This window comes from Coregonus clupeaformis, chromosome 10 (assembly GCF_020615455.1).
Source record: "Coregonus clupeaformis isolate EN_2021a chromosome 10, ASM2061545v1, whole genome shotgun sequence".
NCBI classification, from domain to species: Eukaryota; Metazoa; Chordata; class Actinopteri; order Salmoniformes; family Salmonidae; genus Coregonus; species Coregonus clupeaformis.
The window spans coordinates 22,287,442-22,302,103 of record NC_059201.1 but is presented as its reverse complement, the minus strand read 5'-3'; the positions used below and the strand labels follow the sequence as shown (position 1 = coordinate 22,302,103).

Sequence of the window (14,662 nt, the reverse complement as noted above, 5' to 3'; positions counted from 1 at the left end):
GTAAATAAAATGTCCATAAAATGTAGATAGTGGGTATGGGCTGGAAGTAGAGGCCTAGGCGTTGTTGTTCACTAGTTTACTCCAAGTGGGGAAAGGGTGGCGGGGTTGGAAAGTAATAAAGGGAAATATATATATATTTTTTTAAGGATATGTATGTATGTATGTATGTATGTATGTATGTATGTATGTATGTATGTATGTATGTATGTATGTATGTATGTATGTATGTATGTATGTATGTATATATATAAAAACATGGGGGATTTGGAAGTGATGCAGACAATTACATTGATGGAAGTTACAATCTATCTGCAATATTAAGCTGATCTACCCCCCAACCCCAAAAAAACAAAATAAAATAAAAAGATTTGCAGTGTTGACCCTTCTTTTTCAAGACCTCTGCAATCCGCCCTGGCATGCAGTCAATTAACTTCTGGGCCACATCCTGACTGATGGCAGCCCATTCTTGCAGAATCAATGCTTGGAGTTTGTCAGAATTTGTGGGTTTTTGTTTGTCCATCCGCCTCTTGAGGATTGACCACAAGTTCTCAATGGGATTAAGGTCTGGGGAGTTTCCTGGCCATGGACCCAAAATGTCTATGTTTTGTTCCCCGAGCCACTTCGTTATCACTTTTGCCTCATGCTGGAAAAGGCATTGTTCATCACCAAACTGTTCTTGGATGGTTGGGAGAAGTTGCTCTCGGAAGATGTGTTGGTACCATTCTTTATTCATGACTGTGTTCGTAGGCAAAATTGTGAGTGAGCCCACTCCCTTGGCTGAGAAGCAACCCCACCCACACATGAATGGTCTCAGGATGCTTTACTGTTGGCATGACACAGGACTGATGCTAGCGCTCACCTTGTCTTCTCCGGACAAGCTTGAACAATCGGAAAGGGGATTCAGCAGAGAAAATGACTTTACCCCAGTCCTCAGCAGTCCAATCCCTGTATCTTTTGCACAATATCAGTCTGTCCCTGATGTTTTTCCTGGAGAGAAATGGCTTCCTCGTTGCCCTTCTTTACACCAGGCCATCCTCCAAAAGTCTTCACGTCACTGTGCGTGCAGATGCACTCACACCTGCCTGCTGTCATTCCTGAGCAAGCTCTGCACTGGTGGTGCACCGATTCCGCAGATGAATCAACTTTAGGAGACGGTCCTGGCACTTGCTGGACTTTCTTGGGCACCCTGAAGCCTTCTTCCCAACAATTGAGCCTCTCTCCTTGAAGTTCTTGATGATCCAATAAATGGTTGATTTAGGTGCAATCTTACTAGCAGCAATATCCTTGCCTGTGAAGCCCTTTTTGTGCAAAGCAATGATGACGGCACTCGTTTCCTTGCAGGTAACCATGCTTAACAGAGGAAGAACAATGATTTCAAGCACCACCCTCCTTTTAAAGCTTCCAGTCTGTTATTCTAACTCAATCAGCATGACAGAGTGATCTCCAGCCTTGTCCTCGTCAACACTCTCACTTGTGTTAACGAGAGAATCACTGACATGATGTCAGCTGGTCCTTTTGTGGCAGGGCTGAAATGCAGTGGAGATGTTTTTTTGGGATTAAGTTCATTTTCATGGCAAAGAGGGACTTTGCAATTAATTGCAATTCATCTGATCACTCTTCATAACATTCTGGAGTATATGCAAATTGCCATCATAAAAACTGAGGCAGCAGACTTTGTGAAAATTAATATTTGTGTCATTCTCAAAACTTTTGACCACGACTGTAGAATAATAGTGAAGATGTCAAAACTATGAAATAACACATATGGAATCATGTAGTCACCAAAAAAGTGTTGTTAACTTTTAACAAGGCACACTCATGGCATTCTCTCAACCAGCTTCATGAGGTAGTCACCTGGAATGCATTTTAATTAACAGGTGTGCCTTGTTAAAAGTTAATTTTTGTTATTTCTTTCCTTATTAATGCATTGGAGCCTATCAGTTGTGTTGTGACAAGGTATGGGTGGTATACAGAAGATAGCCCTGTTTGGTAAAAGACCAAGTCCATACTATGGCAAGAACAGCTCAAATAAGCAAAGAGAAACGACAGTTCATCATTACTTTAAGACATGAAGGTCAGTCAATACGGAACATTTCAAGAACTTTTAAAGTTTCTTCAAGTGCAGTTGCAAAAACCATCAAGCGCTATGATGAAACTGCTCTCATGAGGACCGCCACAGGAAAGGAAGAACCAGGGTTAACTCTGCTGCAGAGGATAAGTTCATTAGAGTTAACTGCACCTCAGATTGCAGCCCAAATAAATGCTTCACAGAGTTCAAGTAAAAGACATCAACATCAACTGTTCAGAGGAGATTGCGTAAATCAGGCCTTCATGGTCGAATTGCTGCAAAGAAACCACTACTAAAAGGACAACAATTATAAGAAGAGACTTGCTTGGGCCAAGAAACACAAGCAACGGACATTAGACCAGTGGAAATCTGTCCTTTGGCCTGATGAGTCCAAATTTGAGGTTTTGTTTCTAACTGCCATGTCTTTGTGAGACGCAGAGTAGGTGAACGGATGATCTCCGCATGTGTGGTTCCCACCGTGAAGCATGAAGGAGGTGTGGGGTACTTTGCTGGTGACACTGTCAGTGATTTTTTTGATTTCAAGGCACACTTAACCAGCATGGCTACCACAGCATTCTGCAACGATACGCCATCCCATCTGGTTTGCGCTTAGTGTTTTTCAATAGGACAATGACCCAAAACACACCTCCAGGCTGCGTAAGGGCTATTTGACTAAGGAGAGTGATGGAGCGTTGCATCAGATGACCTGGCCTCCACAATCACCCGACCTCAACCCAATTGAGATGGTTTGGGATGAGTTGGACCGCAGAGTGAAGGAAAAGCAGCCAACAAGTGCTCAGCATATGTGGGAACTCCTTCAAGACTGTTGGAAAAGCATTCCTCATAAAGCTGATTGAGAGAATGCCAAGAGTGTGCAAAGCGTGGCTACTTTGAAGAATCTAAAATCAAAAATATATTTTGCCCTGCTAGAGCTGCCCCAGTAAATTGTAAGTGCTGTTATTGTGAAGTGGCAACGTCTAGTTGCAACAACGGCTCAGCTGCGAATTGGTAGGCCCCACAAGCTCACAGAAAGGGACCGCCGAGTGCTGAAGCGCGTAGCGCATTAAAAATGTCTGTCCTCGGTTGCAACACTCACTACCGAGTTCCAAACTGCCTCTGGAAGCAACGTCACCACAATAACTGTTCATTGGGAGCTTCATGAAATGGGTTTCCATGACCGAGCAGCCGCACACAAGCCTAAGATCACCATGCGCAATGAAAAGCGCTCGCTGGATTGGTGTAACGCTCACCTCCATTGGACTCTGGAGCAGTGGAAACACGTTCTCTGGAGTGATGAATCACGCTTCACCATCTGGCAGTCTGACGGATGAATCTGGGTTTGGCGGATGCTAGGAGAACGCTACCTGCTCAAATTCAGTGCCAACTGTAAAGTTTGGTGGAGGAGGAATAATTGGCTGGGGCTGTTTTTCATGGTTCGGGCTAGGCCCCTTAGTTTCAGTGAAGGGAAATCCTAACGCTACAGCATACAATGACATTCTAGACGATTCTGTGCTTCCAACTTTGTGGCAACAGTTTGGGGAAGGCCCTTTCCTGTTTTAGCATGACAATGCCCCCGTGCACAAAGCGAGGTCCATACAGAAATGGTTTGTTGATATCGGTGTGGAAGAACTTGACTGGCCTGCACAGAGCCCTGACCTCAACCCCATCGAACACCTTTGAGATTAATTGGAACGCCGACTGCGAGCCAGGCCTAATCACCCAACATCAGTGCCCAACCTCACTAATGCTCATGGCTGAATGGAAGCAAGTTCCCGCAGCAATGTTCCAACATCTAGTGGAAAGCCTTCCCAGAAGAGTGGAGGCTGTTATAGCAGCAAAGGGGGGACCAACTCCATATTAATACCCATGATTTTGGAATGAGATGATCGCCGAGCATGTGTCTACATACTTTTGGTCATGTAATGTATGTTGCCCTAAGAGTTGTGCAGAGTTGGTAGAATCTTATTCAAAATAATTTCAGCTGTAATTGCTGCCAAAAGGTGCTTACACCAAGTATTAACTCTGGGGTGTGAAGACGCGCAAAGACATTTCTATTTTGTATTCATTTAGAAAACATTTCTATACTAGATCCGCAGGGGAAAAAATCCAATTGAATCCCTTTTTAGATTACATTTTAAGGCAGCAAAATGTGACAACTGTGCAAGGGGTGAGTAGACTTTCACTAGGCACTGTATCTAATGTTCACACATACAGAAGCATGAATTGCAACAAACACCGAATGCTGTTGTTCTCAAAAAGTGTTATTGTGCTGAGATGTCATGTCTTGCTTGACCAGTGTAACAAAGTAGCAAGTACATGGTATTTTCCACTGTACCATCCTGCTAGAATCCCTGCCTCCCAGAAAACAGCAAAAACATTTATGAAACCACAAAAACTATGTGGTAAGCCTAATAAGGGTACAAACATGGCATAACTGAAGCCCCGTTTCCATTGGCACTTTGAAGTCAACCCAGGTTGACCTGGCCTTGGTGGGCTTGCTCAAATTGTGTTTCCATTGCCTCCAGAAATTAAAAATGTTGCTAGGTAGCCAATATTTGACTGTGCAGCTGGCTTAGCTAATGTTGCTAGCTAGCAAGATGTTGAATAATTTAATTCACCCTCACCATGCTGTAACTAACATTACCCCATACTCCTGCCAGTGCCAGCCAGACTCCGAGCCATGTATTTAGCTTGCTAACGTTAGCTAGCTAGTTAAACGGTTAGCGTTGTCGCTAGCATAACAGGCTTAACAGGCTAGCTAGCTTAATTCCTACCTTGCCATAGCATTGGCTATTAGCTAGCTAGCTAACCAAGCAAACCAAAACAACAGGTTTTATATGATGTAGCTAACTAGCTTTCAGTACTACCTGGCCAGCTAAAACTCCTACTAGCTCACGTTAGCTAGCTAGCTTGTTTCAACTCTGAGTTGCAAGCCAAACGTTAGGTAGCTACTGTACTTAGCATTCGAGGGCTGACGGTTCTCATAAAAGTTTGCGTAGTGCAAAAATAAATGAAGGATCCAGCTATGGTGGTAATGTCTGACAACAGCAGTACTGCTTGTCCTTGTACTAGTTAACTTCAACAAGCCCAGACAAGCTAGCTAAACGTGGTGTCAGCATCCAGCAGTGATCCGCTTGGGGTTGCATAGTAACGGCGTCACCAGCCTGAATTCTAAATCGAGCTGGCACCAGTTGTGAAACTGGCCTGCGCTGGCCCGGGTTTTCCTTCGATCAAACTCGAATTTGAGAATTCCATTCGTACCAGCTTTTAAGTGCCAGTGGAAACAGGGCTTGAATGTGTGCTGTAGCAAGCTTACTTGGCAAACGTTATAGCATTCTCAAATGTACTATGCATCATACTCTCACATTACATCAGGTCAACACATTACCGGAAAAATAACGGCCATGTCCATTTAGTGTGCAATGATGAAATTATTGAAAAGTGGTAAACTGCCCTTCCCATCACACTTCTAGCCAGTCTGTGTGAGACAGACAGAGAGTGAAGCAGTGATCGATTCCCTCTCTGTGCCAGGGCAGCAGCGGGACTCGTTGCACTTAAAAAAGGACAGACATTTGCAAGGGAAGGCTCGGAGATAAAAAAATCAGATAGCGAGCTCATTACCCTGCATACACAGTGTCAGGTTTTTTTTATAACCAGATCAGCAGAATAAGGCTTCATCTCTCAGCCCATAAAACATGATGCCTCTCTGAAACAGCAAGAAGACAGACAACCCTGATACCACACTACTGGGCTGGGCCGAGTACAGTACAAACTTCACAAACTGAAGTATGAGGTCACTTTTACATGCAACACTTTGATACCTATTTCAAAGTCTTTGGCAGAGTGCGATGCAGACTACAAATATGGCCTCTGAACAACATTGCAAACAGCACAATGGGGTGTCCATCAGAGAGAAAATGTGAGTGCTAGTTAGCCGAACGGTGACTAGTAAAAATACCATCAGAGGATGATTCAGACTGACATAGAGAAGTATGAGTCAGCAGTCCGAGCCGGGTTCCACGGTAAGCACACAGAGACACAGAGAGACACAGAGAGAGAGAGACACAGAGAGAGAGACAGAGAGAGAGAGAGACACAGACAGAGAGAGAGAGAGAGAGAGAGAGAGAGAGAGAGAGAGAGAGAGAGAGAGAGAGAGAGAGAGAGAGAGAGAGAGAGGGTACCTGTAGAACTGCAGCTGTCGTTTAGGGCTCCCATAGCGTGCGCTGAGGCCAGCGGAAGAGATTAGGAGATAGCGAAGAGAGGGGAGAAGGAAGAGAGGAGGAGGAGAGAGTACAGCTTAGATTAACATGTAGCAGTTGGGAGGAGGGAACAGTAAGCCACAAGCGAGAAAGAGGAACAACGTAGTATAACACATGCAGCATGTGAGAGGAAAGCCTAGTTTCACAAGGAATAGTAAAACTTAGTGTATCACTAGACCCTGAATGCCATTCACTGACACTCAGACACCACACTAGAGGTGTGCATGCACACCACAGGTCTTTACGGGTCCAACAGACCCGAAATTCCGAGATCCGACCCGGGACCCGAGCGGGTCTGGGTCCTAAATTCTGACTTTTGTCGGATCTGGGTCGGGTCTGATGTAATTGCCACAGGTCTTGAGGATGTGCAAATAAAACAGATTTACCGACTGGACCCGTCCTCTGTTAATTGAATGGGTGATTAGAACTGCAGGAGCTTGTTTTCAGTGTCAGCAAATTGACACTCAATAAAACGTATAGATTAGGTACAGCTGAAACTTGTTCCGGCCGCTCACCTCTCGTGCGCCTGCTGCTGAGGAGACAGAGAGAGCGCGTGAGAGGAGCCTTGGCCTAGACTACAGTTGATAGTGAAGATGGAGGCCTTTTTCATTGAAGTAAAATAAAAGTTAAGATTGTAGTGACAAAAATGAGTAGAACGTGCACTTTCAAACATGTATTATTATTATTATTATTATTGGCCTATTTATTAATCTAAACTAGTTATGCAAAAGGTGTTTTATTTCATTTTCGTTGGTTAAATTAAGTTCGAACTGTCTTTTTAATTTCGTGCTCCGTATTTAGTTTAAGATAGGTTCTAAGTAGGCCTGTTGTAAAATAAATAATATTAGCTTATTGCTGTCATTGGTTGGGTACGGTAGGCACTCGCTTTTGTTGGTAAGTGATGCAATATAGCCTGTTCAAAACTTTTGTTAAGGTTTAAACCAGTTCTTTAAGTATGCAATAAGTGTTTTGTTTCATTATGTTGAGCCATTTTCTTTTGACATATTAAGTACCAACTGTTGCCGCAATATAGCCTAATAGAATTACTAGGTTACTGCACTCAAACCATGAAAAGGTTAAAACAAGTAGGCAGAGACGCAAAAATAACCTTAAAATAAACTGCAATGTAATAACCTGTTTGTATATTCTCTATAAACAATAGCTTGAGTTACTTTGATATTACCCTAATAAAGCTTTAGCTACTGCAGGCCTATGAAGGCAGTGCGCACCGGCAGTTGAACTTGTGAGGAAAAATTACGTTTTAGGCCTACCAGAGTAAGGCCTACTCCTTTAATCTAACAATATAATGCTTATCTTTATTTTAAAAAATCTGATTGAATATTAACAAATTAGCCTCCTTCTGTAGGCTACACCTATTCACTAAGTGTACAAAACAATAGGAACACCTGCTCTTTCCATGACAGACTGACCATGTGAAAGCTATGATCCCTTATTGATGTCACTTGTTAAATCCACTTCAAATCAGTGTAGATGAAGGGGAGGAGACCGGTTAAAGAAGGACTTTTAAGCCTTGAGACATGGATTGTGTATGTGTGCCATTCAGAGGGTGAATGGGCAAGACTAAAGACTTAAGTACCTTTAAAGGGGGTATGGTAGTAGGTGCCAGGCGCACAGGTTTGAGTGTCAAGAACTGCAACGCTGCTAGGTCCACAACCCAAAGGACATCCAGCAAACTTGACACAACTGTGGGAAGCATTGGAGTCAACATGGGCCAGCATCCCTGTGGAATGCTTTCAACACCTTGCAGAGTCCATGCCCCGACGAATTGAGGCTGTTCTGAGGGCAAAGGGGGGTGCAAGTCAATATTAGGAAGCTGTTCCTAATGTTTTGTACATTCAATGTATCTGTATAGCAGTAGCCTAGCCTATCTGACAAGGACAAATAAATGCATTTTGGTGTTGGGAACATGCTACCGATCATTCTTTCAGGCTAAGTTTCTCTTCCTTTAAATTTCTATATTTTGTATTAATATCATACAGTGGAGTGGACGTCTAGGCCTATATGCACGCAATGCCCTGATGCATTTAACGCTCAAATCTCCGACAGCTGAACTGTGAGGTGGACAAATATTGTTTAAGGAAAGTAAAAAACCCAAAAATATGCTACACATAGAAAGACAACAAATAGGACACGTAACACTAAGAAAAATGGTTCTCTGGCACCACATGCTGGTAGCATGTGGAACAGCAGGAAAGGGGCTGTGCTAGAACAGAAACAAGTGTTTCCACTGTAGATAGAAGGAATGGATACCAGCCCATTGGTTTCTTTGTCTCAGAGAACCAAGTTGTTACTGATGCTCTATCGATTCCCTATTTCAAAGGTTTGGCCATGACACGAGTAGATACACGACTGCTTGCAGTGAGAGTCCTGAATAGAATGGAAGTGGCATGAAGTATGGACGTTTCTTTTTAAAATCAGGCTGGACAAATTAACTGCATGCACCATCAGACCACATGCCACAATGAGTGTGTGTGTGTTTGGCCATGTCCGAAATCTGTCCTGCCTACTACTTACTAAACCTACATGCTGTGTACTATTAATACTACTTAATATTTAGAACGTAGAGTTTAGTAAAAACGTATTCAGTAAGCAACAAATATCAAAATACTGAGGATTCATCGCGCTTGTTTCCCGCCATTCGTACATTTTTGTAGTGTGTCCCCTATTCTGATTATCAACGGTGTTCAAACACACGTGGGTGTGAAAAGACAATTCTCTTCCTGAATAGTGTGCAGTAAATTCTACAAGATGAAAAGCCAAAATGAGTATAACATCCTGGCATTTAAAGCATACTACATTTTCGAAATTTCACATACTATAAAACGTTCTATTTTTGCATACCCAAAAAGCCTATTTACAACGCAAGTATGGGTATTCGGACACAGCCTGTGTATGTGCGCACGCGTGTGGACTTACTTGTAGATCATGCCCGGCGAGCCAGTCTGTCGGGAGAGGCGGGCAGGTGAGTCTGCGGTAGATTCAGGATACATGGAGGCGGGAGGGTGGGGGTGTGGCCAGCCTGCCGAGGGGGTCTTTCTCTCTCACCGGGACGACAGGGGACTGTCTCTCACCAAACTGGGCTTCTGGAGAGGACAGAGCGAGCCAACAGTCAGTCTGTATACTGTCTTACTGTCTGGATAGTTATGTCTGGATGGTTATAGTGATCAGGAGGAAGACAACTTGTATACATTACTAATTCATTTGTTTTTGTCAAATAGTCATTTCAGAGATCATAGAATGTCACTACTATTCACCTGCCACTAGATGGCACCATTTCAACACAGTGGCCTCTCAGGCAGCAGCTTGAATACATATGATCAGACCAATTAGACTGCCTTCTCTGGGCTCTGTAGGCTGTAACTGGGGATGTTAACTCTTTCATTTAGCAAACTACGGGAGAAAATGTTGCCCAGTCAGAGCTATGGTTTCTGCAGCCACATGATGTCAAAGCCCTGTACTACAACAACATCCTTATATACACCCCCCCCACCCACACACACAGACCCACCGCACACATGTTTACAAACACAAAGTCATGGACGTCCTCACACCTCGCCATCCTGCCCTTGCTGTGTGTGTGCGCTCAGAGCGACTAGTTTCTATGAATAATTAAACCGTTTTTGCCCAAGAAGAAGAGCAGTGCTGAAGTAAGGGGCTATAACAGTAGAGGAGAGCTGGGGGGCGAGGGGAGGAGGACTACAGAGGGCCTGGAGAATAAAAAAGATCCCAACTGCATTAAGCTACCTACTGTACTCTGTGTTCCATTTCCCTCTACATTATAGTTCACATAGGACAACATTGCTACAGTAACGGTAACTACCCCTGTGTGTATACGTAGGAGTAGAGACCGTGGTCCTCACACCAATCAGACACAGAAAATAAGGTGTCCCCTTTTCGAAGACTAATTTAACGCTCGCTGGCCTCACCACTTCAATCATGCCAGGCAGGATGGGCAGGAGAAGGGACCCTGCCTGGTCCCTTCTTCTACAAGGTGATGATGGCATCATGATGACTAGATGAAGATGGGCTGTGTTGTAGATCTAAATGGACTCGGAGGGGATTCTGGAGGACTCCACCTGGCTTGAGATTCACGTATCTAAAAAGAACCAACAAAAATATCTATCTACTGCCACCGACTGCCTAATCACTAACAGAGGACGCAGGAGCTGTCATGTTGGATTTGGTGGCCCATCCTGCTTAAGAGGTTGCATGGTTTCGTGGTACCAGACCTCAACACTGTATTCTCGAACGGCTGGAGTCAAGGCTAAAGTGTTAGTAAATGGCATTTAGCCGATACTGAAGTTCAGACCCACAGTCTCAGTGGGTTAAGTGTTATGCCCTCAGCACACCCCAGAAAAGTTAGGCTGAGTGTTTTTCCCTTTGCCTTGACAGTTTATTATTGGTGCATCAAAGTCCTCTGTGTGCTAGAAGCATATACACTAGATGGCTGTGCTGTGCTGCAGTAGGAGAGAGGAAAGAAAGAGATGCTTACTTCAGCACTGTGGTACAGACTCGTCCCGGCAGCACAATTTGGAGAGTTGAGCTCAGATTGACTGTTCTAATGGGCCAAGGTGCACTCTGCAGATTAAAACTGCAGGCAGGGAGACGGAGAGGTGCAGGACAGACCCTTATTGGATCAGAACCACCCTCTGGCCCGACACCACCACATGCTGATCCAAACACGTCAGGACAGGCAGACTAAAGGACAGAAGTCGTGTGAAGGAGGAGGACAGCCCAACGAGACAGGGTGGGGATGGATTTAAGTAGAGGTTGGAATAAAGACAACAAATAGAACAAATGCCTTAGTATTGCCTGTTTAGTGTTCAGCCAGTTTTACATATGTCTACATACTGGAACCTGCATACTGCTACCTTCATTCCTGTCCAACAAAAGGCAACATGGAGTCACAAAGGCAACCTTTTACGCTTTTCCATAGGCTCCAGCCAACCACACCTACACCCAGCCTGAGAGAGATTTCTCTTGAGACGGGGCTTACATAAGTAGGCAGCAGAGTAGTCCTGGCCTGGAAAGTAGAGTACCGTGAAAGTAGAGTACCGTGTTAGCAGCAGGAAACACACATGGATGCCAACAGATGGCACTGGAAGAGAGAAGGACAGACTGACAGACGAGGACTGCCAGGGGTGTCCTGCAGCAGGAGAATCACCATCAGACAGACCGGTGAATAATAATACTGAAGAGATCTCAATATGGATCTAAATAAAGATCAGAGGGAGAATCAAAGAGGATCCCAAAATGGCTATATTCATGTAATGGTTCTCAAAGCTGTCAAAATAAATTTGCTAAATTATGAAAAGTTGTCCTTGTCACTGCATCCTAGTCTCCATCATCATCATCATCATCAGTAGACAGATGGATGAGCAGTAACAGGCACGGCTGTGTGAAAATGGCCTCCTTTTTGATACAGTGTGGAGAGCCCTTGATTACAGAAGCAGTACAGGTCAGTCGCTGCCAGAGAAAAAAAATAAGCTAATCAAAACCATTTGCATAAGTAGCCTATTTATACAGCAAACGTCTGACACCAATCATCTGCTCCCTGTTTGGAGTTAAAAGCACATCCATGAGCCTCACTGTCAGGCACCATTAATGGAGGCCTACATTCGGATAAGCAACTGTTTAGATCAATTAAACCATACAAACAAAGAGTTTGGACAAATTATCTTCAATATGGCATCATGAATCAATCAAAGGGAACACTTCATGTTAGCATCTACTTCAGCTTTGCTGCTTAGCATAAACTCTATAACGGTTTGGCTTCATAACAATCGTGCTCCAGACAAGCGCTGCAGGGTGTACAGTACACAGAGGTCTGAAGAATTATCATGTCCAGTAAATTATCTGCAGTGGTAAAGCCTATGTGCTGCGTGTGTGATGAACAGTCACAGGCCTGGTCGTATCATTGACAGGCCAAAAATGAATCCTCAGACAACTCACCAATCCTCAGCACCTCATTCTGCTCCTGTGTTGGGCTATCGGCAATCGCTCCCGTGTAACGTGTGTTAGTTACAACACACACACACGCGCAAACCACCACATGCCATTTGTACTATGAGCTAAATAGCTCACACACTAGCTTCTAGGGCTGGGAATTGCCAGGGACCTCACAATACGATATTATCATGATACTTAGGTGTCGATAGGATATGTATTTTGCGATTCTCAAGATTCTATATGTATTGCGATTCGATACTGCGATTTGATGTTCCAAACATATTGCTCACTATATGTCTGCTGCAGAAAGACGAGAGAGCCATGAGAAAACACGTTTTGATCAGTAATGGAAATTAAAAGTGCTAAAAACAAAATTGGCTCCCCATTTAAAACAGTTACATATCGGGATATTATTTCACCATACATCATATTGTTTTGACAATATTGCAATATTGTTTTCACGCCAATTGGCTGTACAGTCGTGGTCAAAAGTTTTGAGAATGACAATTATTGGTCTCCACAAAGTTTGCTGCTTCAGTGTTTTTAGATATTTTTGTCAGATGTTACTATGGTATACTGAAGTATAATTACAAGCGTTCCATAAGTGTCAAAGGCTTTTATTGACAATTACATTACGTTTATGCAAAGAGTCAATATTTGCAGTGTTGACCCTTCTTTTTCAAGACCTCTGCAATCCGCCCTGGCATGCTGTCAATTAATTTCTGGGCCACATCCTGACTGATGGCAGCCCATTCTTCCATAATCGATGCTTGGAGTTTGTCAGAATTTGTGGGTTTTTGTTTGTCCACCCGCCATCTTGAGGATTGACCACAAGTTCTCAATGGGATTAAGATCTGGGGAGTTTCCTGGCCATGGACCCAAAATGTCTATGTTTTGTTCCCCGAGCCACTTGCCTTATGGCAAGGTGCTCCATCATGCTGGAAAAGGCACTGTTTGTCACCAAACTGTTCTTGGATGGTTGGGAGAAGTTGCTCTCGGAGGATGTGTTGGTACCATTCTTTATTCATGGCTGTGTTCTTAGGCAAAATTGTGAGTGAGCCCACTCCCTTGGCTGAGAAGCAACCCCACACGAATGGTCTCAGGATGCTTTACTGTTGGCATTACACAGGACTGATGGTAGCGCTCACCTTGTCTTCTCCGGACAAGCTTTTTTCCGGATGCCCCAAACAATCAGAAAGGGGATTCATCAGAGAAAATGACTTTACCCCAGTCCTCAGCAGTCCAATCCCTGTACCTTTTGCAGAATATCAGTCTGTCCCTGATGTTTTTCCTGGAGAGAAGTGGCTTCCTCGCTGCCCTTCTTGACACCAGGCCATCCTCCAAAAGTCTTCACCTCACTGTGCGTGCAGATGCACTCACACCTGCCTGCTGCCATTCCTGAGCAAGCTCTGCACTGGTGGTGCCCCAAATCCGCAGCTGAATCAACTTTAGGAGACGGTCCTGGCACTTGCTGGACTTTCTTGGGCACCCTGAAGCCTTCTTCACAACAATTGAGTCTCTCTCCTTGAAGTTCTTGATGATCCGATAAATGGTTGATTTAGGTGCAATCTTACTAGCAGCAATATCCTTGCCTGTGAAGCCCTTTTTGTGCAAAGCAATGATGACGGCACGTTTCCTTGCAGGTAACCATGCTTAACAGAGGAAGAACAATGATTTCAAGCACCACCCTCCTTTTAAAGCTTCCAGTCTGTTATTCTAACTCAATCAGCATGACAGAGTGATCTCCAGCCTTGTCCTCGTCAACACGTTCACCTGTGTTAATGAGAGAATCACTGACATGATGTCAGCTGGTCCTTTTGTGGCAGGGCTGAAATGTTTTTTGGGGGCATTAAGTTCATTTTCATTGCAAAGAGAGACTTTGCAATTAATTGCAATTCATCTGATCACTCTTCATAACATTCTGGAGTATATGCAAATTGCCATCATAATAACTGAGGCAGCAGACTTTGTGAAAATTAATATGTGTCATTCTCAAAACTTTTGTACATGCACCAAAACTCCAGTATTTTTCCTTCATAGCTTGCTCTCCATCTTCTTTATAAATAGGGAGCCAATTTGTTTTTAGCACTTAAGTTCCATGACCGATCAAAACTTGTTTTCTCATGGCTCTCGTCCCACTGCAGAAGACATATGGTGAGCAATATGTTTGGAACATCGAATCGCAATAAAATCACAGTATCGAATCGCAATACATATAGAATCGTAATACATATCGTATCGGCACTAAAGTATCGTGAAAATATAGTATTATGAGGTCCCTGGCAATTCCCAGCCCTAGTGGCTACCAGTGCCTGGTGAGAGCTGCTTTCTCCATTTGTTAGGGAGCTGTACTAAATGTATGGCT

At 43.8% G+C, this 14,662-nt stretch overlaps 1 protein-coding gene across 6 annotated transcripts in view; it reads right to left on the bottom strand.

The window, feature by feature from the left end:
- Nucleotides 1-14,662, bottom strand: part of kcnab2a (potassium voltage-gated channel subfamily A regulatory beta subunit 2a) — a 179,478-nt gene that overhangs the window by 99,912 nt on the left and 64,904 nt on the right. For 4 of the 6 annotated variants that reach the window (XM_041888394.2, XM_041888396.2, XM_041888397.2 and 1 more), the window contains 2 exons: nucleotides 9,265-9,431; nucleotides 6,250-6,291 (listed from right to left, as the gene is read on the bottom strand). In XM_041888394.2, the coding sequence (XP_041744328.1) occupies nucleotides 6,250-6,291; nucleotides 9,265-9,338 (116 nt within the window). In that variant the 5' untranslated portion in view covers nucleotides 9,339-9,431. The remainder of the gene's footprint in view (nucleotides 1-6,249; nucleotides 6,292-9,264; nucleotides 9,432-14,662) is intronic. The other 2 variants (XM_041888398.2, XM_041888399.2) reach the window with 1 other exon arrangement.